Source organism: Hippocampus comes, unplaced genomic scaffold (genome assembly GCF_001891065.2).
Source record: "Hippocampus comes isolate QL1 unplaced genomic scaffold, H_comes_QL1_v1.1 scaffold82, whole genome shotgun sequence".
NCBI classification, from domain to species: Eukaryota; Metazoa; Chordata; class Actinopteri; order Syngnathiformes; family Syngnathidae; genus Hippocampus; species Hippocampus comes.
In genome coordinates, this window is record NW_017805135.1 from 5,021,525 (window position 1) to 5,045,769 (window position 24,245).

At 42.4% G+C, this 24,245-nt stretch overlaps 1 protein-coding gene and 1 long non-coding RNA gene across 3 annotated transcripts in view; one reads left to right on the forward strand and one right to left on the reverse strand.

The window, feature by feature from the left end:
- The first annotated feature begins 4,983 nt into the window (after positions 1-4,983).
- On the forward strand, positions 4,984-23,154 carry LOC109513932 (uncharacterized). The gene is made up of 3 exons (XR_002167897.1): positions 4,984-5,542; positions 21,366-21,369; positions 23,143-23,154. It is a non-coding gene; the product is annotated as an uncharacterized LOC109513932 (long non-coding RNA).
- Positions 7,664-24,245, reverse strand: part of LOC109513931 (semaphorin-4B-like) — a 62,976-nt gene continuing 46,394 nt past the window's right edge. For both annotated transcript variants that reach the window (XM_019866666.1, XM_019866668.1), the window contains 11 exons: positions 23,438-23,536; positions 21,607-21,718; positions 20,876-20,992; positions 19,787-19,944; positions 12,794-12,975; positions 12,510-12,660; positions 12,228-12,438; positions 11,655-11,770; positions 10,101-10,258; positions 9,670-9,761; positions 7,664-8,612 (listed from right to left, as the gene is read on the reverse strand). In XM_019866666.1, coding sequence (XP_019722225.1) covers positions 7,840-8,612; positions 9,670-9,761; positions 10,101-10,258; positions 11,655-11,770; positions 12,228-12,438; positions 12,510-12,660; positions 12,794-12,975; positions 19,787-19,944; positions 20,876-20,992; positions 21,607-21,718; positions 23,438-23,536 — 2,169 coding nt within the window. In that variant the 3' untranslated portion in view covers positions 7,664-7,839. The remainder of the gene's footprint in view (positions 8,613-9,669; positions 9,762-10,100; positions 10,259-11,654; positions 11,771-12,227; positions 12,439-12,509; positions 12,661-12,793; positions 12,976-19,786; positions 19,945-20,875; positions 20,993-21,606; positions 21,719-23,437; positions 23,537-24,245) is intronic.

A 24,245-nucleotide genomic window follows, 5' to 3' on the forward strand; every position in this document is an offset into this window, starting at 1 on the left:
CTGATCTTTCGTCAAAAATTTCATAATTCCGCTCAAAACGATCCGAGAACAATGAATTTGCGAGACGAAGAGGCCGCCATGAATCAGGTAAAACAATATGTTACATGCAATTTGATTGGTCCAATCGCTTGTAGTTAACCAATCGCTGGGCCGTATATAATCGAGCTAAGACTCCCGCAACAAATAATGCCTTCAATGATCTGATTAGTTGAAGCTTTCAGACACGTCCAATCGCAGGGCTGTTTACAAACGGAAAACAGAGAGACTGTTCGGGAGAGCTCGTGAAAACTCGACGATAAGGTATCTGACCGCCCCTAAATTTTTCTCAACGGATTTAGACGATTCACAAAAATGATCAATTTAAGAAATAAAACGGCGGATTTCCGCGGATCCGCGGAAAATTGCCATGTATGGTGTCGGTCTGACCTCGAGCGTCATGTCTACTCTACTAATTTAGCTGTTGTCTCAGCTAGGCTAGTTTAGCTGTTCTCGTAGATCAAAGCTCTTTGATGTGTAACGTCCGTTGCGTCAGTGCTGATTGGTTGAAGCCAAAAGACGCGCGCGTGCGTACATGTCCGAGCTAACGCACGCACAGCAGAGAGCAGCGGACTATTGACTGCTGAGTCGCGCTTCGCTCGAGTGGTGTCTCCACACACGCACGCACGCACGCACGCACGCACTGGCACATACATGCACCCGTGTGGAGTTTGCATGTTCTCCCCGTGCCTGCGTGAGTTTTCTCCAGGTACTCCGGTTTCCTCTCACATTTCAAAAACATGCATGGTAGATTAATGGATGACTCTTAATCGTCCCAAAGCGATTGTAAGCGTGAATATGTGTTCGCGTATGTGTGCCCTGCGATCAGCTGGCAACCAGTTCAGGGTGTACCACACCGACTGCTGAGATAGGCTCCAGCACACATGCGACCCTCGTTCAGATAAGCAGCTCGGATAATGGATGGATAAAGTAAACACAAATATAACTTTATTGACAGCTCTATTGGGATTCTTAATTACAGCAATATAAAGTATTTGGTATCTGTAAGTGTGTTTACATGGCATGGTAAATTTGGGCGGTAACTAAATATACATTTCAACTTCTTATTTGTGCACCTAAAATACAAAACAACACAACCGGAAGTCAGACTGAATTTCGCAGTCCTTTACTCTGGTCAACTCGGCACTGTCCGCAACTTCGAATAGTGTCTGCCTGGGTAGATGTCATTTTCTATCCTGGTGAGCTCCTGGGTGGTCTTTTCCATTTCTCTGATTGATTTAAGGCTCCCATCCATATGTGTTTTCCTATTACCACAGTTAGAGCACTTGACCGCCAGGTGTCAGAAAAGACCAGTGTATTCAAATCAAATCTCTACTGCAAATTATGATCTCGGATTCATCCAGAAATCGCTGATGGTGTAGTGGTACACTCGCCTGATTTGTTTGCGGCCTGTGTGGGATTGGCATGCACTCAGTCAGAGCAGCGTGCACGTGGAAAAGCGCTTTTCCTGTTCTGCTGATTGGCATGAGCCAAGTGCTCTAGTAAATGATGATTTAAAAAAAAACAAAAACGAATGTCCTAAAATAATAAAATGATTACAGTATTATGCTTTCCACAATGTGCAGAAAAGTCGTTTGTAATTAAAAAAAATGACAGAATATGTCCAGCAAAAAACTACGCACACAAGTGTCTGTCAAAAACATTGATTTTATTCATTTATCTTAAAAACTTAAAATAAAGTGCTTTTTATGTACATTATAACAAAAACAACAGTTACAATTCATCTCCATAATACAAAAAAATACAGTTCACAAGTATTTACACAACAAATAATTATAATAACAATAATAATAACTGAAAAAAGAGAAGGGAATCATGCAGGCAAGACCACATTTGTCTACTTTTTTTCAGTCAACTAAGTGGATGACGTTTATTTGGATGAGGCCAAGAAGGAATATTGAATGTTAGTTGTATTGTGCTGGTCTGTATCATGGGACTGTTTGAACAAAACAAAACAAAAATCCTAAAAAAAAATTAAATTAAAATAAAAAAGCTGTAAGGTGGCCATTACATTCATGTCCAGTACAGTAATTGTTGCATCACTGACGAGCCACTCAAAATGAAGCAAGCTGTAATTGCTCTGGAACAAAAAGCTCGTCATTAATAAATATGCACGACAATTAAGGCCAAATGGTAATTGTACATGTCAGTTTGTGTCTTCAGAAAGGCATGTGTGTGCAAAAACAAAACAAAACAAAAAGCATTCTGAACAGCCCCTAATGTTATCATTAGCGTCTAACGTTAACAATGGCAGCATGACTCATGTCCTTGTGAATTGTAAATGCTGGACAGTATGACATGGCACGTTGTTTATTAAAAAAAAAAAAAAAGGCAGAACAAAGGCATTTTAGAATTTTATGAGGTTATCAAGCATATAAAAGCAGGATATTCATTTGATCATGTAGTTAGATTCCCAGGGGCCTTCATTATTTTTTTACTAGGTCCGAAGGGGGGAAAAAATGTAAAGTTGAACAATTTTTTATGAAAAATGCACACAAAAACTCAGCGGCGATTTGCTTCAAAATACATATGTTTGAAGATAATCGCTGAAAACGTGTGACGACTGAGAACAATGTAGTATTGAATTGTTGAGATAGAGCATTGAAACATTTTTTTCACTATTTCAGTTGTCCGTATTTTTTGGGTGCGGTTAAAACAAAGTTCAGAAAAGCACTTGAGCACATTGCGGACGAACGCGCTGACGTCAACAGCTGGAGTTTAGCGAGCCTCTTTTCAGCCAATTTAATACACAATCCCACAGCGTCTGATCGCTTTTGAAGCTATGATTTTCTTTAATTCATTCAAAGGGTAGGCTTCTTAATAGTATTCTCATTTCCACTTTACACGTTACTTTATTTGCCCATGAAGGTGTTTTTAGGGTTTCTCAGTTTTACCTTCACACACATAGTCCAAATAAATAACCCATGTGTGAATTTGCATAGGAAAACATGCTCAGGTGTTAGCTTCACACAAATAGTGCTCGTTTGGCTCACTCTAGTAGTCCTAATATTTAACTTAGAGCGGGTTCAGGCACATTTTACATATGTCTAACAGTTAGTTTTAAACTATAGTGTCACCTATGCGTATATGAGAGGCAGTGTCAGGGGCATTGCTAAGTTAAATTAGTGGCTTGTGTGAGCATATAGCTTGAAAATGGCAGCCAAACAGTTATGTTAGCTCAAATATAAGATGCCTTAGGGTTGGAGTGGTCAAATCTAACAAGCAGCATGTTTAGGCCCAATTCACCCATACTCATCTTTAAGACATTAAAGTAATTTACGGTGAGGCAAAATTGACACAGGTGATGCTTGAAGTCATGTTTATAAACTGTAGTATCGCGGTTTCTGCAAGCTAAGCTAGCAGCTAGTATTACCGTATGGCCTCAGTATCAGGATTGTAGACTTTTCACAGGTCAGTAAGTTAATATCTCAGGGTAAATTTAATAAGAGTTTCTCAGTTAGCTTACAGCCGTTCATTTTCGTGATTGGCCGGCTCTAGAAATAATAAAATCTTAATTAGCAGCATGTTAAGTTCCAATTTCCAAATTTTTGGCACATTTTAAACTGTAGTGTCACATTTAAAGCTATAGGGACTGCACCATTTCCAGCACTGCTCGCGGCTAAGTAGCCTATTTGTCACTGGTGTCGGGCAGAAACCTTCTAAGTCCAAAATCATCGCTTCTCAGCAGACCCCCAAAACAGCACGTTTGTTCAACCATTAACATTGTATCATCAAAGAGAGTAAGCCATTTCAATACTTTAGATAGGCAAATAATTGGTAAAAATAACACCCACACGCCACGACTGACCATTAGTGTACATTTTTTGAAATCATATTACATTTGCCAAATTGTGCCCAATGCGAGCGATATGTAATTGCCATAGCTTTGTCCTCTTTTACTAAAAACAAACATGAAAACTAGATACCATTCCTGCTTTAATATGCTTGATCCACAAACACGAGTGTACTCATTAGCAGTAGCCTATTGTGGCAGCAAAATATTTCTGGGGAGCAAACAGTTCAGTTTAATCTCTACAACACTTATTACACAAGATCCCTTAGAAACTCACACACGCACACAATACTAAGAACAGTCAGTGGATATAATCAAATCCAAAAAATAAACAAGACCACTTTTTGCGCTTTATGCTGTGCAATAATTTTGTCAACTGGATGTGACGGAATAGAGCCAGTTGTTGGTCACTCTGTGTTTGAAAGGTTTTCTGCTGAAATAGATATGGTGAGTGTAGATTTCAGTGATGTGGTGCTTCTATAACGTATCTTCCAAGACATTGTATGGAGTTAGTTATATTATTATCTATAAGCTTCTTACATCTTTGGGAAAAGTCTTAAGTCTCAATAGTGTACACAGAATGTTCACGATGGTCCCTGTTTTTTTTTTTCTCAGTAGTTGCATTTTAATATGGAAATTGTCATTCTGTACAAACACCTTTGATTATTTGTGCTTTCACATGGACTCCAATGATGATGATGGATGTGCATGCAGAAACCTGGGGTGGGGGGGGGGGCTCATATTGAGATCATCTTTACATCCACCCCTCAAACTATTACATTCGTCAAAGTAGGTTTTGGCAAAATGATTGACCTATTAATCGATAAGAAAGTTTATCAATTTTTCAAATTTGCCTTCTAAAAAGGATGTGCTAGTGGAACATGATGTCAACTATGGGGAAATCTATGGGGAAATTGAGCTCCATCTGCGCTAAAGTCCGATAACGGGGTTATTCTGCTCAAGACGACGATGGCAGAAAGCAGGAGTTCAGAACATTCAAATGGTCTCCCATCAAAAAAAAAAAAAAAAATTAATATTTCCCATCTGACTGATCTCATGTTCTCTGCTTTATGCGGGGCAGCTGAGTCTTTCCAAAATTCCAAGTGAATATAAATGATCCAAAACATGAACATGCAAGAAAAAATATTTGGATTGCAACAAACAAACAAATCGGTGTCAAAAGACTAGTTTCATAATCTCATCTATTTAAGACTAACCTTCCGCATTCTGCCGACTTTCCCTGCCCTTTTTTTGGGGTAGGTCAGTATCCAAAACATGAACATGGAAATAAAATATTTCTGAGAGTAAAGCTAATCAAAAGTTTGAAGATCCAGGTTTTTCTTTGACCTGTGACAGTGCCAAACTGAATCCAGCAGAAGGCTAATTTAATATTTTATACTCAGAAGTGACTAAATTGTGAATAAACTGAAGATTCTGGAAACAGTTCCTCAGTATGCGTCTGACGACTTCCTGTTTTCTGCCATATCGCCCCATCCTTTTCCGTGAATGGCTGCTGCAAGTCATTAGTTGTCACTGTCTGATAAACAGCATTTTTAAAATTCAAAAACTTATGAAATATAACATTTTAATTGGATCAAAATATGGATATATAGGCCCAATATGGCAGTCACATTCAATGGTGACCTAATGGAGAGTAAAGGACATGAAGAGGCGTCAGGAACCGGAACTCAGGTCCTGGCTATAGCAACAAGTGACCATAAAAAACATGTGACGTGACCAGGGAAAATCAATCCAGATTTTTAAAAAGTACTATACCTGCTAGCTAACAAAGATTCTATTTTAGTTTGACTTTTTTTTTGTGGTCTGCACAGTTGAATACATTGTTGTAGTAAGAGAAGCAGAGAGTAAGGGAGAGCCGTGTAGATTTGCTGGTTTGTGTCTACTTAAGTGGTCTGCAACTAACTGTTTTTTTTTATTTGTATAAAAACTCCACTGAACACAATGTACTTTAGTGCCTTTAACAAAAGCCTCTGTGTGCTCTTTGCGATCCTAAAATGAAGAAGGTGGGAGAGGTCATCACAACACAATGGCACTATTGCAAGTTAATTGCTTTTTTTTTTTTTTTTTGCACAGAACATAGGATGGTTCAGTGCGACCCTGAAGATTATTATTATTTTTTAAAAATGTATTTATTTTTTAACTCCTTGGCTTTCTGTTAAGTAAAGCGGGGTATACACGTACCGACGTTTACACATGACAAGAAAATCCAAAAGTGTGTTCTTCCTCATCTTAACGTAGAGTGTTACTCAAGATGATCCTCACAGCACACTCTCCACACGTCAACAATGTCTGTCACAGTGCCAAGGCTGAACTGTGAAAGGCAGCGTGGTGCCATGGGGCACCCAACAAGACCAGAAAAAATACAACGAAGAAATAGAGGACTGGTTGAGGCTGTGTTCGGAATCAGGCTAGCCACAATAGAGACGGTCGTTTTATTGTGCTGTTCAAATGTATTGTGAGGGCTTTCCACCAATGAAAAAAATAAACGCATACAATACAAAACGATAAATGGACATACAGTGCTTTGTTTGTATTCCTTTGGTAAAATACACTCAGCTCACAACAATAAAATTTAATAAATGAGTTCAATATTTGTGACTGAAGGTCCAACGGCTAGCTAACTGGCTAATTATGCAACAGCAATTGATGTAAAAAGCCCCAGTGGTGTTCCAAAAATTATTTTCAGTTCTGGGCCTTCCAGTGTGGAGTTTATACTATAGAAATATGGTTCATATTCACTGTAGTCCATCATATAAAAATCCCTTTACTGTTATTTGGGAGTAGGGAAATTAGTGAATGATTCCGAACACAGCCCAAGGGTCTGGTCACTCTAGAGTATATTGTGGTTGCAAACTCTTCTACTTGTTTCCTTGTCATGTTAATAGTGTTGGATGATGTGTCAGACAAGTTCTCCAAAGACTCAACACGACCATTTGCTCCTCTATTTGTGTCAGGCACCAGCTCCAGCATGAGTATCAGCGAGCTTTCTCATTGGCTCGTTGTTTCACGTCGCAATCACGGAGCCAGTGGATCGGCCCATCTCAGTGTTGACCACAAGATAAACAATTGCATAAACTTGTCAAGAATTGAAAAGGGGAAACATTTACGGTTGTTGTTTCCTGAAAAGACACCTCAGGCTAATCGCTCAGGCTAATCGTTCAGTGGCATCCCAAAAAAGGAGGTCTTTCCTGGCTTGGATCAAGGGAGGAAAAATGAGATCAGTGTGCATGTACCCCCGCTTCATGCTCCCATATTTCATACTCGTCGTAGTACCTGTACGATTCCGCGTTGACGCTCGCCATCCGACGTTCCGTGGCATGAATGGAATTTTCTGTTCTGGCCATACATTCAGGAAGGTACAAGTCAGCTTGTTTGCTGCCCATGTCACCACGCCTTTGATTTGATACGATGTCTTACAGTCTCATCGTCGGTCATCATCCACACACTGTTCGTGAGAATGCTTTTTTTTTGTTGTTGTTGTAGAAAGGGTTCTGTCAGTCGTCATCTGTACCTGTGGGTAAAAAACAAAAAACAAAAAACAAAAAAGGACGTTTCGCTTCTCTCACAGAAGCTTCGTCAGTTGTTTTTTGTTTTTTACCCACAGGTACAGATGACGACTGACAGAACCCTTTCTACGATGGAACTTTCCTGTACGACTGAGAGCCTCCACAAGCATTTTGTTGTTGTTGTCATTCTTGAACCTGAATTTGGTGGCTTTTGTGCGGCCGGGGGCAGTAGACGTCTAAGGATAATTGACTTGAAGACATAAATGCTGAGCGAGCGTCTTCTGTCTTGCTTTGCCGCTCTGTGCACGCATATTGGATGCAATTAGTGGACATGAGGAAATGACTAAAACTAGTGGAGAGCAGCTGCCAAGTCCTCAACCCTTGCTGGAGCTGCTCTTCCCATCCCGCGTGCAGCTTGAAAGCAAAGACAATGAGCAAAATAAAAAGCCGCCAGTGATGGTCTCACACGATGGAGTCTTTAATCTCTGAGCCTAACCGCACTCTGGGCCGGGGACAAGTGGGCGAGTACTCCACGTGGCTCTCCTTGACGTTGAGCGGTCGGCCGTCGGAAGCGTCGGAGAAGCTCTTGCTCTCCGGCGAGGACTCCCTGGTGGGCGTGCTGCAGATGTAGTTGTCGTTGAGCGTCTGGTAGCCCTTGTGGTCCGATGTGGACACGGGGATGGTGTTGCCGTTGAGCGGCAGGCTCTCTGTGGGCTTGCTGGCTATCCTGGGCTTCTTCTGCTGCATGCTGGCGCGCTCGCCCTGCTTGAGCATGGACTTCATGTGGTCGCGGTTGCGGTAGATGACGAACAAGGAGAAGACAACGAGGGAGAAGGCGAGCAGCGCGCACACCACAATGAGCTCGTTCCAGTAGGTCTTTGTGTGGATCTGCTCCGAGCGAGACTCGCCAGGAAGGATCATGACCTCCTCGAGCCTCACGTGCGGCGTGCGCGAGTGGCCCACCGCCGTCGTGGTGCTCTCCTGCCGGGGTTCCGCTCGCACGCAGTAGTTGGCCAGCAGCTGGCGGAAGCTCTCCTCCTCCGACCAGCACTCGTAGGTCTCCGTCTTGTCGGCCTGCGCCACCACCACCAGGCTGCCCTCGGGCGTGGCGTACAGGGACTGGCTGGCGCCGTCGCTGTAACGCCACTTCCTCCGGGCCAGGTTGGAGCGCAGCTTGCAGGGCAACACCCGGAATGTGTTGGGAGGAATTGTGATAAGCTGGCAACGGGACCCACCTGTGCACACAAACAACAATAAATTTGTGTGTCATGATGTAAATAAATGTGGGGAATTTTACCAAATTATTAGTTTAGAATTGCCCTCTGTGCAATTCTGAACTACTAAACGTTAATAATAGATTTCTTTGATCGATGTTATATTAATCCCTGAGTAAAGGGTTAAAAAAACATTTGTTTCTTTTCATCAGAACATTTTGTGTTTAAAATGAAATCTTTAAAAAAAATCTTTATATTTATACAGTGGTGCCTTGAGTTACGAGTTTAATTCATTCTGTCACCATGCCGTAACTCAAAACACATGCATCTCAAATCATCTTTCCCGAATGAAATAAATGGAAATTACTAGTAAATATTAGCGATTACATATTTCTACAACAAATGCGTCAAACTTAAGGCCCCGGGGCCAGATCTGGCCCACCACGTTATTTTATGTGGCCCGCGAAAGCAGATCATGTCTCTCAACTTCCATGGGCCTTGCTAAAATATGTACCGAAATGTCAAATTGTACTGTGTAAGACATATCATTGAGATTTCAATGCAATCATTTTGTATTTTACACTCACTTGAACAATAATTCAACAAACAAGAAACAAAGAGTTGAGTTGCCTGATTTCAAAACTAGAAATCCATCAATTTGTTGTGTACAAGTAATAATATCAGTTTGAGTGTTGTAACGGCCCTCCGAGGGAAGACGTAACTCCAAAATGAGTTTGACACCCCTGTTCTACAGCATAATAAAGGAAAAAAAGGGACCATTTGGATATTAGGAATGCTCAGCCAAAAACACTTATTACAGGGATTTATCATCGTTATTTTTATACTTTTAAAAAAACAAATAAAACACTTCAGTCAACATTTGTGACTTAAATATGATGCTTTTCTCAATGAAGGATTTTATGTGAAATTAAAGCAAGCATGCATTTAAAAGTGTTAACAATCCACTTGTTTGCTTCAGGGTACAAGCCACAACATGAATATGTAGTTTTTGCAATATGTGTGTTTTTGTTGAAAAATGTCACTTGCTAAAAAAAAAAAAAAAAAAAAAAACACTCACGGGCAGTTGCTGGTCGGGCAGATCTCGGGCCTGAGAGCGTCCTATTACAAATGGCCGATGTGTCAGCCTCCTCCACATCTTGCTGCCAGTGGCTGAGACATACAGGACACACAAAAACACCCACAGCTGCAGTTTAAGTGACATATTGTGTGCAGATGCGCTTCCATCTAGCGCAAGGCTTTCATTAATGGCATGATCACAGTGATCCCTGATTTCTAATGGAGAGAAAAAAATGGTTTCAAAATCTGAACAAATTGGAGGTTGATTGAACAATACCTTGGAATGGGTTGCATTCATCCTGAGTGGTTCACTGTGTTATGGTGCTGTATTTTATTCATGCTCTATTTTATTCAAAGTATTGCACAGCACATTGTGTTATCACAATTTGGAGCGCTTAGAAAATGTTTGCAGTTCCGACATTACCACCCTACCTGTCAGGCGGTGCCATCCTAACGTCCCGACAAAGGCGTCCGGTCCAGGCGCAGTAAGGATCTCTGGACAGGACACACTCGCCGCAGCTTGGGTAGTTGGAGCAATTGGCCACGGGTACCTCCACCAGGCCCGAGTATGACGACACAAACAAAAGGCCCTGCACAAGGGAGGAACCAAACGCGTATGTTGGTATTCATCAGAACTATCCAGTTTCTGTAAAATCACACACATCAACTCCTTTTATTTTGTATAGGCTTTCTCAGTCGACTCTGGTCTGGTTCTCAACCAATTACATGACCCATCTAGACTGACAACTTTTCTTATTCACAGCTATGGATAATTTAGAGCAGGAATGGGCAATTTAAAAGCTGCGAGGGGTTCCCAATTTTTCATCAGTGCAGTCCACATAGGACCATGAATTTCCTAACAAGATACATGGCAAAAATGCGATTTCAACTATGGACAAAAGACGTGCAAAACACATGCTCTTAATAGATTTCAGTTTTCAATTCATGTGTAAAAGATCCATTATCCTAACCCAACAACAAAGGGATTGAAGAAAACAACAAAATAACCACATGCTGTATTTCCCGCCGTCAGCGCAAAGGGCTCTCTTGCATAGAAATTACCCTTCAAAGACGGCACTAAACTGCTGAACAAGAAACCAACATTAAGTTGAGGAACTCGTTTTGTGCATGTTTTCACAACAATCAACTTACTCAAAATTTAAATATGATGAGTTTTGTTCTTTTCTTCCTTTTCAAAGTGCTTAACTGAAATATTGCTGTATATTTTGTTAGCATAAAAACCCCATTGAGAAGCTTGAAACTGAACTCATAGCCTACTTTCATGCTTCTATTTTACTTTCGGTTTTTTTTTTTTTTTAGAAAACGCACAAAAGCACATACAAAACACGCAAACTCCACTAATGGAATGCCCAAACTGATATTAGAACCCAGAGTTTCAGAACCGCAAGGCTTCACGCTGTACCTCCCATACGGCCTCACGCGCAATTACATAGTTAAAAACAATTTAAGTAAATAGAGCACAAAATCTGTCCAGATGTTCTCCTGCTTGGCGCCAGTAGGGTAGTTAAATTGGGGGTGACCACGCATTCACGCAATATTGTCTTCAACTCATTTTACCAGCTATGACGCGCACTCTATGGAGTCTATATTAAGGCTGTCCTTCCCAGTGGTATATTAAACAAACATGACTGAATCTTGTTTGTCTTTCATCGGCCAGAAAACATGGGAAAGTAGCTCTGGCTTTATTAGAATGACATAATCTTGTGATAAGAGTCCATTTTGGCCTGCGGGAGAGGCCATTATGTCATAAAGAAAGGAAGGTAATGAAATTGAGCTGCGGCTAAAACGCCAGCGAGGATCATAAACTCTGCTCCAGATGGCCAAATAACTCTTAAGAAAGCGCGGCAAGATGGCCCCAGAGGGGAGGGGATGTCTTCGGGCAGCATGGTAAATTTAGCTCTCGTGCTGTTTTTCTCTCTGACTTTAACAAATTATCATCGAAAAAGTTGTGTAAAATGTCGTTACCCTCTGAGGGTCCAGTTCGATGTGTTGCACGGGCTGCGGGTCGGCAAACAGAACCATCTCTTCGATGATGTGCATCTTGTCGTTAGTGTTGATGGCCTTGTGCAGCTTTCCGTCATCTGGGCACAACAGGAAAAAAAAAAAAAAAAGGTTGCAGGTTTGAAACCTACCACATGGTAAACTATGGACTTTTCGGGAAATATATCTGTGAGAGAGCCCTCCCGCTATCATCACCCACACCAAGTTTCTCTCCCCGATGCATGATTAACTTTTCTGGACAGAGAACACCGCATTTGACACTCCTGCTATCATGTCAAGGTCAAAAAAAGAATGCAGAGCTGCATTCAGTTTTGTTGAATGAGACAGGGCTGATTTTTAGCAAGACCAAAATATATGGTGTGAGAATTCTTGATCCTTAGGTTATTTTGACAAAAGCATTCCACTGATATGTTATTAAGGCAGCTGGCAACTATTTTGAATTGTGAAAATAACACTGGTCAAAATGGATCAAAATGTTGCCACAGTTTGGAATAGTCCTCACAAATTCCGATGTGGTTTGTGTTTTTTTTGTTCAACCTGTTCCGATGAAGAGCACGTCGTAGGCCCTCTCCATGCCCTGGATCTTGTGAACGGCAATCTGCGTGTAGCGTACGCTGCGTTTCAGCAGCAAAGGGGCGCTGCGGATCACGCTGTCCATCAGGAAATGGTCCTTGACAAAGTTGAGCACCTTGTCAGGCATGTGCAAGGACGACTGGATTCCCATTTGCCTGGCGTGGTTGGTCACACACTGTGGGGGACGGGGAACAAGAGGTGGATAATTAAATACATATTCATCCAAAAAGAGAGGATGCAACTCACCGCTCCGGGCCGTGGTTCTGGTGCAGGGTGGTTGTATGTGTACCACTGCTGGGTCTCCCTGTTGACCTGCCTGTAGCGCCCACTGAAGGCCCGCTCCACCTGTGCCATGGTGAAGGCACAAACTGCTGAGCTGCCCGACGCGCCTTTGTACCTGCCAACAGTTACAAGCTTAAATAGTGTTGCGACATGAGTAGTGTCTTGACTATTTTGACAGTATTTATTTATTTATTTATTTTTTTAAACAGCCAAGCTCATAATACTTCATCCTGTCTTAAGTCTCTTACCACTGTGATGTGAAAACGCCGTAGAAGACGGTGCTCTCCCAGCTGTCTCCCATGGGCTTCAAGACAAACATGTCCTGGATGATGTTGAAAGGGAAACCGTCATCGGGCAGGGAACACAGGAGCTGGGCCTTCAGGAAGGTGGTCCACTTCTTCTGCAGCACACGCTCACCACCTCTGTCTCCCTGGAAACAAGCGTCAAGACATAATTAACAACTGCCGGCCATTTTGGACAATTTTATGTTTCCATGGGAACTGTTTGGGGAATGCCCTTTCCTGTCCACAGTGCACAAAGCAGCGTCTCTATTCTCGATGTGCGTGAGTTTGGTGTGGTAGAACCAGACGAATTCCTCGCAGAGGTGTTTGATGCTCACTGGGGGCAGTCATTCTGTTACGTGCTCGACGACAGATGCAGTTGCTTCTTTGTTCTTTTAAGGCTGCTGCCGGGTTTCGAATATGAAAGTTGCAGAAGATAGACATACGGCGGTACGACATAAGACAGAGGATCCAAATCACATCATTTGGATGCAAAAACGAGCCGATAAACCAATTGACAGTCCTATCAAGGCAATGGAAGTGGCAACCATTAAATATCATCAGCAACGGTGCTATGCAATGCTTAAAAACATCCGGGGCCACGTCGTACTTATGGTTATGCTCAGGGTGCAGATGATGACGACAAACCACATCAGTGCCATTCAAAGGGAAACATCAATAGCTTCTATCCTTTCTTTTGCAACATCAATAGTTTATCTTATTTTTGGGAAATGTTTTTTTGAAACACATGACCCCTGCTAGCTAGAAGATAAGCGGTACTGTGTTTGTTTACAAACAGGTGTGTGCCCCGTGAACGAGGCGGCTACACTTCCTGTGGAAAGAATAAAAAGTAAGAAGTATGTCTCCTTTAAATGAATCAAACTACAAACACTTCAGCTTTCTTGCCGTTGCCTCTTAAAGGAGAGGACGCAGCACAAATGTAAACAAAAGCCAAGATATTAATGAACGCTTTTAAAGTCGTGCCTCGCAGCTTTCCCCTGAGATTTAACGGAGACAGGAAGAATCCTCACACAAACGCTCGTCAGACGACCTCGTCGGAGCCTGGTAATGATCAGCCAAACTGTCAACACACGGCGAAGAGAGAAAGAACTAACAACCAGGTGGCTCGAGCGGAGGAGGAACCAAAAACAGCCAAATCTCACGACAGGTTGCAGCAGCGTCAGGGCCTCAATAACCCTGAACTCCCTTACAAGAGCGCAGGGGAGGTAAGAACGTGTGAGAAGTGGAACATTCCCTCCCGCCGCAAGCTCTTAAACATGAACAATCATCTCGCCGCGTGTGGAGGTGAAGCCTGGTGGGACTGCTGCGGGCCCGGGAGCCAATTAAGCTGCACTACAGTAGCCTTTGCTCATACAGTAATGAGGCGCGTGCATTCCAGCTCTCTCAGCTGTCCACTGCTCTTGTTAAGTATGCTTGTATTGTACTTTTGCATGGAGGCAACTCCCCCAGATAGCCGGACTGGGAAAATATGCCGCTAGGACATCAATAGTTCACATTATACATCAAAATCTTGGCAGAGACTACAGATAAGAATACCGTATTTTCCACAGAAAAGACGCACTGGATTATGAGGGCGCGCCTTCAATGAATGGCCTATTTTGTAATTTTTTTCCATACATTGGGCGCACCGCATTATAAGACGCAATCTACAATGAATCCACTAGATGGCGCTACGCACAAGGAAATGCCAACAGAACAATCAGATGTCAGTAAAACTTATTGAATAAAGCAGCGACACAGTTCACTTAACCAACAGCAAGTTATAACATTAACTCGTTAACGTTGACCTCTCTTGCCGCTGCTCTATTTCCGTGTTCAACTGCGTAACCCGATCGCCTTAAGTTTGAACTCTGCGTTGTCAGCATGTCTCGAGCAAGGAGCCATTTTGGGGTTGAAATATTACCGTAATGACCAATACACAAGGCGCATCGGATTTTAAGGCGTGCTGTGAGCTTTTAAGAAAATGGAAGGCTTTTAGGTGCGCCTTTTAGTGCGGAAAATACGGTAATGAAAAACTACACTACTTCGAAAAAATGGCAGAGATATTTTTGGGGTGAAATTTCAAGACTGAAACACTGAAACAGTTGGACATGTGCATTCAAAAGTTGATGATGAGGACACATTAAGTTCACCTGTAAAAGTTCTATCGGTGGGTATATACCAAAATATAGACAGCAGCCAGCAACAGTAGACGTATAACATGTCAAGTTACGCTAAAAGTGCATTGACATCAATGGTCAATATATGAAGAACAGAAAGATCGAAATAAATAAATTGGAACAGGTCATGAAGAATTAATGGATGGAATGTATATCAAGGGAACCCAGCCGCTTGGGGGCAGTGCCCTCCCCTGGGGGTGCACTGTTCCCCAGTGCCGGTCCCAAGCCCGGAGAAATGGGGAGGGTTGCGTCAGGAATGGCATCCGGCGTAAAACTTTTGCCAAGACGACCATGCGAGTTGGTAGGACGGTTTACAGGGGCGGATGGAAATTACTGACTCGCTGTGGTGACCCCTGAATAGGGACGTGCCGAAAGGAGAAGAAGAATGTATATCAAGGGAAATGACTTGACTAGAAAGCACGGCGTTTTCTTTTGCTCATGATAATATTAATATCCCAATATAGAAATGAAACTTTTAGAAGCAGTCTTCTTGCACATTCATCACACATAATTGAATTAGGGGAAGCGAAAAATCGACTTCTCCATTCAACAGAAAAATTATGTCCAATTATTGGTCAGACCCCTGATTAACGGCACATTTTTCATAAAAATAAACTTTTTTTTTCAGCTGATAAAAACAGACAGTAAATTAAAATGACACTTTCCCACAAAGCTCATCACATCCAAAAAGCATTTCCATGATAGTTTACGCTGAAATTTGTACGGATGGAGTTTGGCCACCCGATTGTCTTGCGGGCGTCAGTCAGATTCGGAAAATTAGTCCTTTATTGTTAACCATCAGCGCATAAATAATGCACATTATCGAAGGTCGTTGGCACTCGCTTTCCAGTCTCGACTGTATTCTGACTCTTTGTCAGAACAAAACGAACGAAGCAGCCAAATGTTGAAATGTAACTCATGTTTGCATTGCACATTTTTAGATCGCCAGCATTGACTGTTGACAGCTTTCCATGTTCTCCCATGCTTGTGTCCCCCCCTCTGGGCATGCTGGCTTCCTCCTACATTCCAAAAACATGCATGCCAGGTTTACGGAAGACTCTAAATTGCCCATAGGTGTAAATGTGAATAATTCGTTTGTCTATGTTTCCGTTGCAATTGGCTGGCCACTCCAAGGCTTCGATATCTGATGCTGTTGCATCGATAACAATATCATTTAATATCGCCATTCTCTCCCATCACTGATAAAGCTGATAAAGTTCTATGCTCCAGTGAGTAATCCACCACCTTTTCCACATCCCCGCATCCAGGGTACACACCTGAATAAACACAGGGCAGCCCGAGTGGGAGAAAGGGAGGAGGACATGTCGGAAAAGAAAAACACCAACTCTCGAGCGGAATGACTTGGCGAGGCAGAGCGAAGCGGTAGTAGAAACACGGCGGGAAACTTTCAAAGACGTCCAAAGATGGCCCCGCCTTATCTGACAAGCACACACTGAGCTCGGTGGGAGTCTGCCAAGATTAAATAAACACTCTTAAAAAAACATTGACAACAGCCTGGTGCATAACGCGGAGAAGGGAACGCGTGCATCCAATAAACTATGTCGCCGCAGGAAAGCCAAAAACGTTGTTTTGCTTGAATTACCAAATGCTGTATTGTTTATCTTATATTGTGACCATATACTTCTGCACACCAACAACAACAAAATCATGTCCCAATCGCGAATTAAATTTGCCTCAGAAAAAGCGAATTTATTACGCTGTCATTGATCAGAAATCCGAATGTTGCAGATGACGTTTCCACCGCCAGCCACGCCCGTCGAGCTCCTCGCTCACACTGAGCAGAAGAAAAGGCTTTAATACTTAACAAAAGCTCAATGGCTGATCACATTCCATTAAAGATAATTTGTGTCTCTTTTCAACTGTTCTGTATCAGAAGAGGCTTATATCATCGACCAACAAAATGTAAACCTCATGAAAATCGGTGATGAAATGAGCAAAGTATGACTTATTTTCAGTTTACATGCCTTGCTGTTGCTGGGAACGCTGGCCCCACCAACATGGCCGCCACATAGGCACGTCATTAACTACTTTCTAGTCAAATAGGTGAATCCGATGAATATCCCTGTTCATCGAAACTGAATCGGCCGCAACGTGCTTGCTTTTTAGATGGTCGTGGATCACTGTACTTCTGCCATGTAAGGCAAGTTCTGTGTCACAGGTTTTGCATTTATTTATTTATTTTTTTTAATCATTGACTCAATTGTGACTTGTCAGCATGTTTTTGGATTTGAAACGTAACCCACCAAAGTGGTCGTGGTGGTGTCAACCTCAACGGATAAAATTCTCCTGCATTTGCCGGGTTGGCAGGTGTTAATCCTTTCAGGGACAACGATGACTACAGTGGACAGCTTATGTTATTGGGTGCATGAAAGGGTTAATGTCACGCCCTGCCTGCGACCCTCGCAAGAGTAAATGCGATCGAAAATGGATGGATGGATACATTTTGGAAGTAACCAATGCTGGGGATGACACACACACACACACACACACACACACACACACACACACACACACACACACACACACACACACACACACACACACACACACACACACACACTCCTGATAAGCTTCGGATCGTAACAAACAGCAACGCATGCATGCAACACTAAAACAGCATCACAATGCAGTGCTTTGATGGTTCAAAGTATCATAAAGCAGCAAATCTATACGCTGCCTCCAGTGCAATAAAAGATGACTGGAGAGAGAGAGAGACACAGTTTGGGGTTACTTTCACAGTCACTTTCCATACGCAAAACGCAGACTAATCGGCACAACCTCAAGGAGCCAGCCGAGTGCCAAAGCCAAGCAGGAGTGAGTCATTAAGCTGTCGCTTAGATCAGGGGTCCCCAACCGCCGGTCCGCGGACCGGTACCGGTCCGCAGGGCATTTGGTACCGGGCCGCACAGAAAGAACTTGCCTTAATTCCGTTTTATTTCGGAATACGAAAGATGTTTTATTTTGAAAAATTACCGGATTCTCCGTTACATCCGTCTGTGTCACGCTTGACACACGTCAAGCCACGCTTTCCCCCGTCACGTGACCGATTCCGCTTAAAAACAAAACACCAGAGCTCGCAAAATGAGTAAAAAAACTGCTGGAGATCAAATGACAGCGGCCTTAAAAGTACGTTCGAGACAACTGGATTAAAGTTATGGCTGAATATTCTGAGATCACCACAGTAGGACTGTTGCTATTTCCGACATGCTACCTGTGGGAGGCGGGGCTTTTCTGCAGCAACGGCGACTAAAACAAAATTACGAAGTAGACTTGACGCAAAACACACACTTGAGGTGTCATTGTCTCCTATTACCCCGAGATGGGACCGTCTGGTTGCAGAAAATCAAGCTCGGGGCTGTGGTGAGTGGTCATTTTCATGCACTTTGAATTTGCATTGTATCGTATTTTGAAGGCATTAAACATTACCATAGCGATCAGAGTGTTGCGGCCAGATTAGACGCTCCTTGTGTTTATTATTATATTTCGAAAACACCACAGTTTTCATGCAGCTCATACCATATTATTTTGTTGTATTATTTCCGCCACACCTGATATGCCGGTTAGCAGCACTAGTGAACAACACGAACGCAGAATGCACCTTTCCACAAAAGAAGCCAGGTAGCCATTTCATTGAATAAGAGAGCAATTCAATGATGAGTGAGTTTGTATTGTGGCCAGGACTGTTTCCCAACACTTTCTGAACAAAAAAAAAAAACAAACATATTTTCTAGTAGAAAAACGCTCCAAACAATAATACTTTTAATTGGAATAATATGACTAAACTAAAAGTAAAAAGCGGTCCTCGAAATAATGACTTCAACAACAGTAAATGCGTACATAGTGAGAAACTCAAGTACTGTGTGATGTGTAACAAGATATTATTACATTTTTATACAGCGCATGAATGTCAACTGCATTCAAAATATAAAACAGGAATATGCAGGTTAAAATACGGTGCGGTTCATATGTTGCTTTTCTCCCTGCGCCTCTTGAATGCTCAGAATCCTTTCAACAGCAAGAAAAAGCTCATACAAAACTGAGTGGGTTGGATGACCTGCCGTTTGCATTCATGTGCTTTGGTTGACCTGCTGGATTTTTTTTTTCCACAGAAAATATCTACAAATGCAGCCCAAGACAGACTCTTGAATGTTTGTCAAATTCCAAGAGGAGTTCTTGGACGCCGCCATGTTTTACGTAAATAAGAGACATTGAAAACCTGTGCCGGCCCCCCGGCTCTGTTCGAATGGTCAAATGGAGTCAAACATCAATAATAGTTACTTTGGATTCGGGAAACAGTCATGTGACACAAGTTTCTCTGTGAGCCCAAATAAATCATGCAAGTCATCGTGAATCCCTGAAGATAAAAATACAAGCTGCAAGTGGAATGTAACTCAAAGTTATTAAAAATAGTATTTTTTTTCTAAATATTCTACATTTATATTCTAAATATTTTTCTAAATATAATCAAACAACAAAAAAAAGGATGTTGGATTACTGTGACTAAAAAAAAAAGTGGAGGGCGATTCCCATACAAGGACATTAAATATGTTGAAAACAAGTGTGTTCAGTCAGACAGAAAAGGCTAATGATGCACTATTTCCATCACGTTTCATACATGTTCCAACGTGGGAGAGTCCCACCTCTCTCTGAGTGGCAATTCTACCCACGTTTAAAGACAAAGGCAGCTGGAGGCCCGCTGCGTCTGGGGTTTTTTTTTTTTTTTTTTTGTGCGTGTGCAGCCGACCAGGTATCGTCTTACCTTGCACACGCGAGCGATCCTCGACACAATGGTGTTGTCGAAGAAGTCAAATTCCTTCCCCGCCTCGCTGAAGAAGAAGTAAATCTTGTCGTCATCGCCCACGGGGTTCCCTATTGGCTGACTCTCTTCTATGTAAGCCGAGCCCACGAAGATGGGATCTGGAGCAAAACAAAAAAAAACAAAAAAAAAAAAAAAAAAAATTAGATCATTGTGTTTTGCCTTTATACACGGGGAGTAGCCTTGACATTGCTTTAGTTGCAAAATGTAACAATACAGTCAGTCAATCCCGGGAGAGAGAAAATGAAGCTTAAACCCTGGCTGTAATTGCACTCAGATGTCTCATCAGCATGAATTACAGACAGACCCAAATACAAAAGAGGCCTTAATTGCGCACAGCACGCGGCGTCCTTTGGCAAAGCATTTACCAAGAGCATGTGTGCCCACTGACAGAAGTCAGCCATCTAAAGAGGAGCTTGTCCTCTCTGCACGCGCCCTGCTAATGAGCACTACTTCTGAACGCTCACCTGCTCAGTCGGACAGATACATCATGGATAATACAAGCCTTGTTTCACCCAAGTTTAGGTCGATGCCTTTGTTAAAAAAAAAAAAAAAAACAATTTAAAAATGCTGCTATTCGGTCAAAATCGAACCGAAATAAAGTGCAACAAATGTACAAGTGGACCGGATTTTATCCAAAACAGAATCATTGTATTTTATTGAAATATAATCAATCCGTGCATCCATTAGCTGAACCGCTGAGCCTCACGGTAGTTGCGGGCATGGTGGAGCCTATTCCGGCCGTCTATGGTCAGTACGCACTGAAGTGGTTGCCAGCCAATCGAAGGGCACACAAACAAACAACCATTCAAACTCACAGTCACAGAATTTGGAGTGTTCAAATAACCTACCATGCATTTTTTTGGGGCGGGGGGGGGGGGGGAGGAAACCGGAGTTTCCACACAGGAAAGCTGAAGCCCGGATTTGAACCCACGACGTCTGCACTTTGAGGCAGACACGCTATTAAGATATAATATACTCGACAATCAAGTTATGTATGTGGCGTGATTTGAGGGTGACTGGAGACTTTACCTTGCAGCCATTTTAAAGAGTTTTCCGTCTTTAGTGCAGTTCCTTGGCCCAAACTCTTATAAATGACAGGCTCGTTGCCTTGGAAGTTGCTGACTGTGCCTGTGTACAACTCACCATCTAAAAAAAAAATGAAGAAATAAAATGTAATATGTTGAAAATGGATTATCTAATAAAGCAGCCATAATCCATTAGAAAGAAATAATACGCCTGCGTTAAGGACGAAGAGAAAGTCTGAATGGCGGATTAGGCAAAGTGCTAATAACCAGCCCATTATTTACTGAAAGCTGAACCACAAACAGAAGATACTCATTTGCAATGCGAAGAGGTTCGGGGCAGTGGTTAGGAGGGTATGGGTTAGGATGGTTAGGGTTTGGGGGGGTTAGGGTTAGGGTTAGGGTTATAGGGGTTGGGGGGTGGAGTTGGGATTACAGTTGGGGGAGTTAGGGTTACAGGGGTTAGAGTTAGTGTTAGGGTTGGGGGTTAGGGTAAGGCTTGTAAGGGTTAAGTTTAGGGTTGGGGGAGTTAGGGTCGGGGTTAGGGTTGGAGGGGTTGGGGTTAGGGTTTACACATGATTCCGGCGGTACTATTAAGACTTCAAGGTTGGATGTCGTCAGGTTTCATCCCCACTAAATAACCCAATGCAAAGTCTACCACTGCTCATTCGTGAACTATAGTTTCTATCGCTGTTTTAAAAAAAGCATTTTGTGTTTTGTAATTTTCGTAATGCGCACCAACGATGATGGCAGTGGATTTATATTCAGGATTAAAAGGGCAGCGGCTGCGTCCGTCCTCCATCGCCACCTCGCCGACGTCATCCCTCGCCAGGGTGAACGTGGACGTGTTCTGCAGACAGACAGGCACAGTGTGATGATGTCATCCGAATAACAATGACCTCAGTAGCCTCAAGTGCTAATAATACACAAGCGAGCGCGACTTACTGGCAGTGTGGACGGTGACGACACAGGTTGTCATTTACCACACGTATGGTTTAAATTGTGAGCAAAATGGTCTTCGATCTGCCACATGAGCCTTAATGCTTTGCTTTGTAAGCATGCGGTGATAAAACATCTGTTTTCCTTCAGGTTTTTTTTTTTCCCGACAAAACGCAAAGGCATTTGTAATTGAATGAATGAGAATTAATGAAAACTGAGTATTGGTGCATGTCTCCACTCAGGCCTACTGAAAACAACGGTGTGTTAAGTTTACTCAATGGTTGCATTAAATAAAATCATCTGGAGCCAGACACATTTTTTTAAGTAGATGTACAGTATAGTATCCTTACTGGATTTCAGTGACGTCAAGCTGCCACATTTACATATATGGTATATATATGATTTTTTTCCCCACATTTGGAAGAGTCTTGGTTCCGATATCTGTTTCCATGGGATTTTTTTTCTCTCTTCAAGTTGACATGACACAAATCCCAATAGTACCAGTTGAGAGCAAACTGAGCCCCTGGAACCATGGAGCATAAATCCTTTGTATGAGTTCAACGTCCTGACTATCTGTCCAAATCATGTCTGCCTGTTAAAAGAAGAGCTATAAAAATAAACACGCGATCCATGTGACAGACCGTCCTGCACTATGTCAACATAAAGAGCGTTCACCCCGTCCTCCTCAGTAGAAGAGGTCCTGTGTTATGGTTTCACTTTTTTGACGTCAAAAGCGGGTAAAGTTTACAGAGCTGACGTTAATGTCACCCCACTGTTGCTCTCCCGTCCACTCTTGACGTGCTCCTCTGTTAGAAAAACATGTCTGCCAATGGAAGTCGCACGCACGCATGCATGCGAGCGCGCATACACACACACACACGAACGCACGCACGCACGCACGCACGCATGCACGCACACATATACACACACACACGATCTAGTTCCCCCCTGTTGGCTTGTCTGGATAAATTGCCTGAGCAGGGTCCTGTCACGCTTAGAGGGGAGGGGGAAAAAACCCAAAATAGATAATACTGTACAGTGGAACTTCTCTGATTTTCTGGATAACATGCCCCAAAAGGCTAACAAAACCTCTTCATGCGTAATCTCAGACTTCATGGCAGTAGCGTTGTTCTTTGAGATGCCTACTCAGCGTGCATAACTTTTTCTTTGGCTTTTTGTTGTTTTTTTTGGGGGGGAGATGTCACCATTTATCATGCAGATGTTAACAAAAATAGCAGGTAGATACCATTTAACCCCCCCACCCCCACCCCCAACTTTTTTAAGTGAACTATGTTCACTTAGTTGTCAGGTGTAAGTGGTGTTAATTTATTTTAGTTTCACTGAGTTTTTAATTTTATTGTGCTTAACTTATTTTTCCACTTACATGACAGTTAGGGTGTTAAAATGTCACTTCGAACATCACCTATATGGTTACATCACCTATATGGTTGAGAAAGTTTTTATGTTGGCATTCGTTTTCCTCTTTTACCAATTCACTCACTTGACATTATTTCCTGTGCGAAATTTGACTTTGACACATGAACAACTTGAAAGTCAACAGTATCATGTTCTACTTGGGGAAATTCTGTAATTCTAAGGTTGGTTGTGAAACACATGCTTGAAGACTTACTATGTAGCTGCAAACTGGACTGAAAGCGTAGGTGCCGCACACGTACAGGTGCGTGCTGTTGAGACGCAGCAGAATCTTGATGTAATTGAAGCAATCAGTCTAGTTGAGAAAGGGTGGGAGGGAAAAAAACATAAAGGGTGTTTTTCTAGCCTGAAAGCTCTTCTGCACATACACACAAAAAAATCTGAAATGATACACTAAAGCTCACAATAAAATGTACCGGGGATTAAAATAATAATAATAATAATAATAATAATAATGATAATAAAGTATTCTAATGGGAGAAAAGCTGCTGCAGGCTGGCTGGAGTTAGAACGACAGCAGACGTGCGCAGTGCACGTAGAGTAGCAGGCCATGTCGCCTGGGGATGCAACAGCTGGTATGACAACAAGGGAGCACATACACACATGGGGGGGAAAAAAAGAGGAATTTCCAAATGCACACCTGATGATTGTGGAAGATTTTGAAAACAGAGTAGTTGAAGGTGACACCAAAAGGCTGTCTTAAAAGTGTAGAAGTAAGCATGTGGCAACACGCTCAAAATGCATGTACAGCAATGTATTTTACCTTCGATGTGAACGGTGGACGAGAAGAAAGTTGACACCCTGGACTTACTGCCAATCTGCACAGCAGTCAACTTTGCGAATTAGGGCCCAACTGATATGTATTTTTTAGGCCAATGCCAAGTTGATGATTTTTGGAAGAGTAAAACTCCACTAATCGATTGAGGGCCTGATCAATTTAGAAAAAAAAAGACAATTTGGGTGCTCCGTTAACACTTGCATCAACAAATATATTAATAACAGGC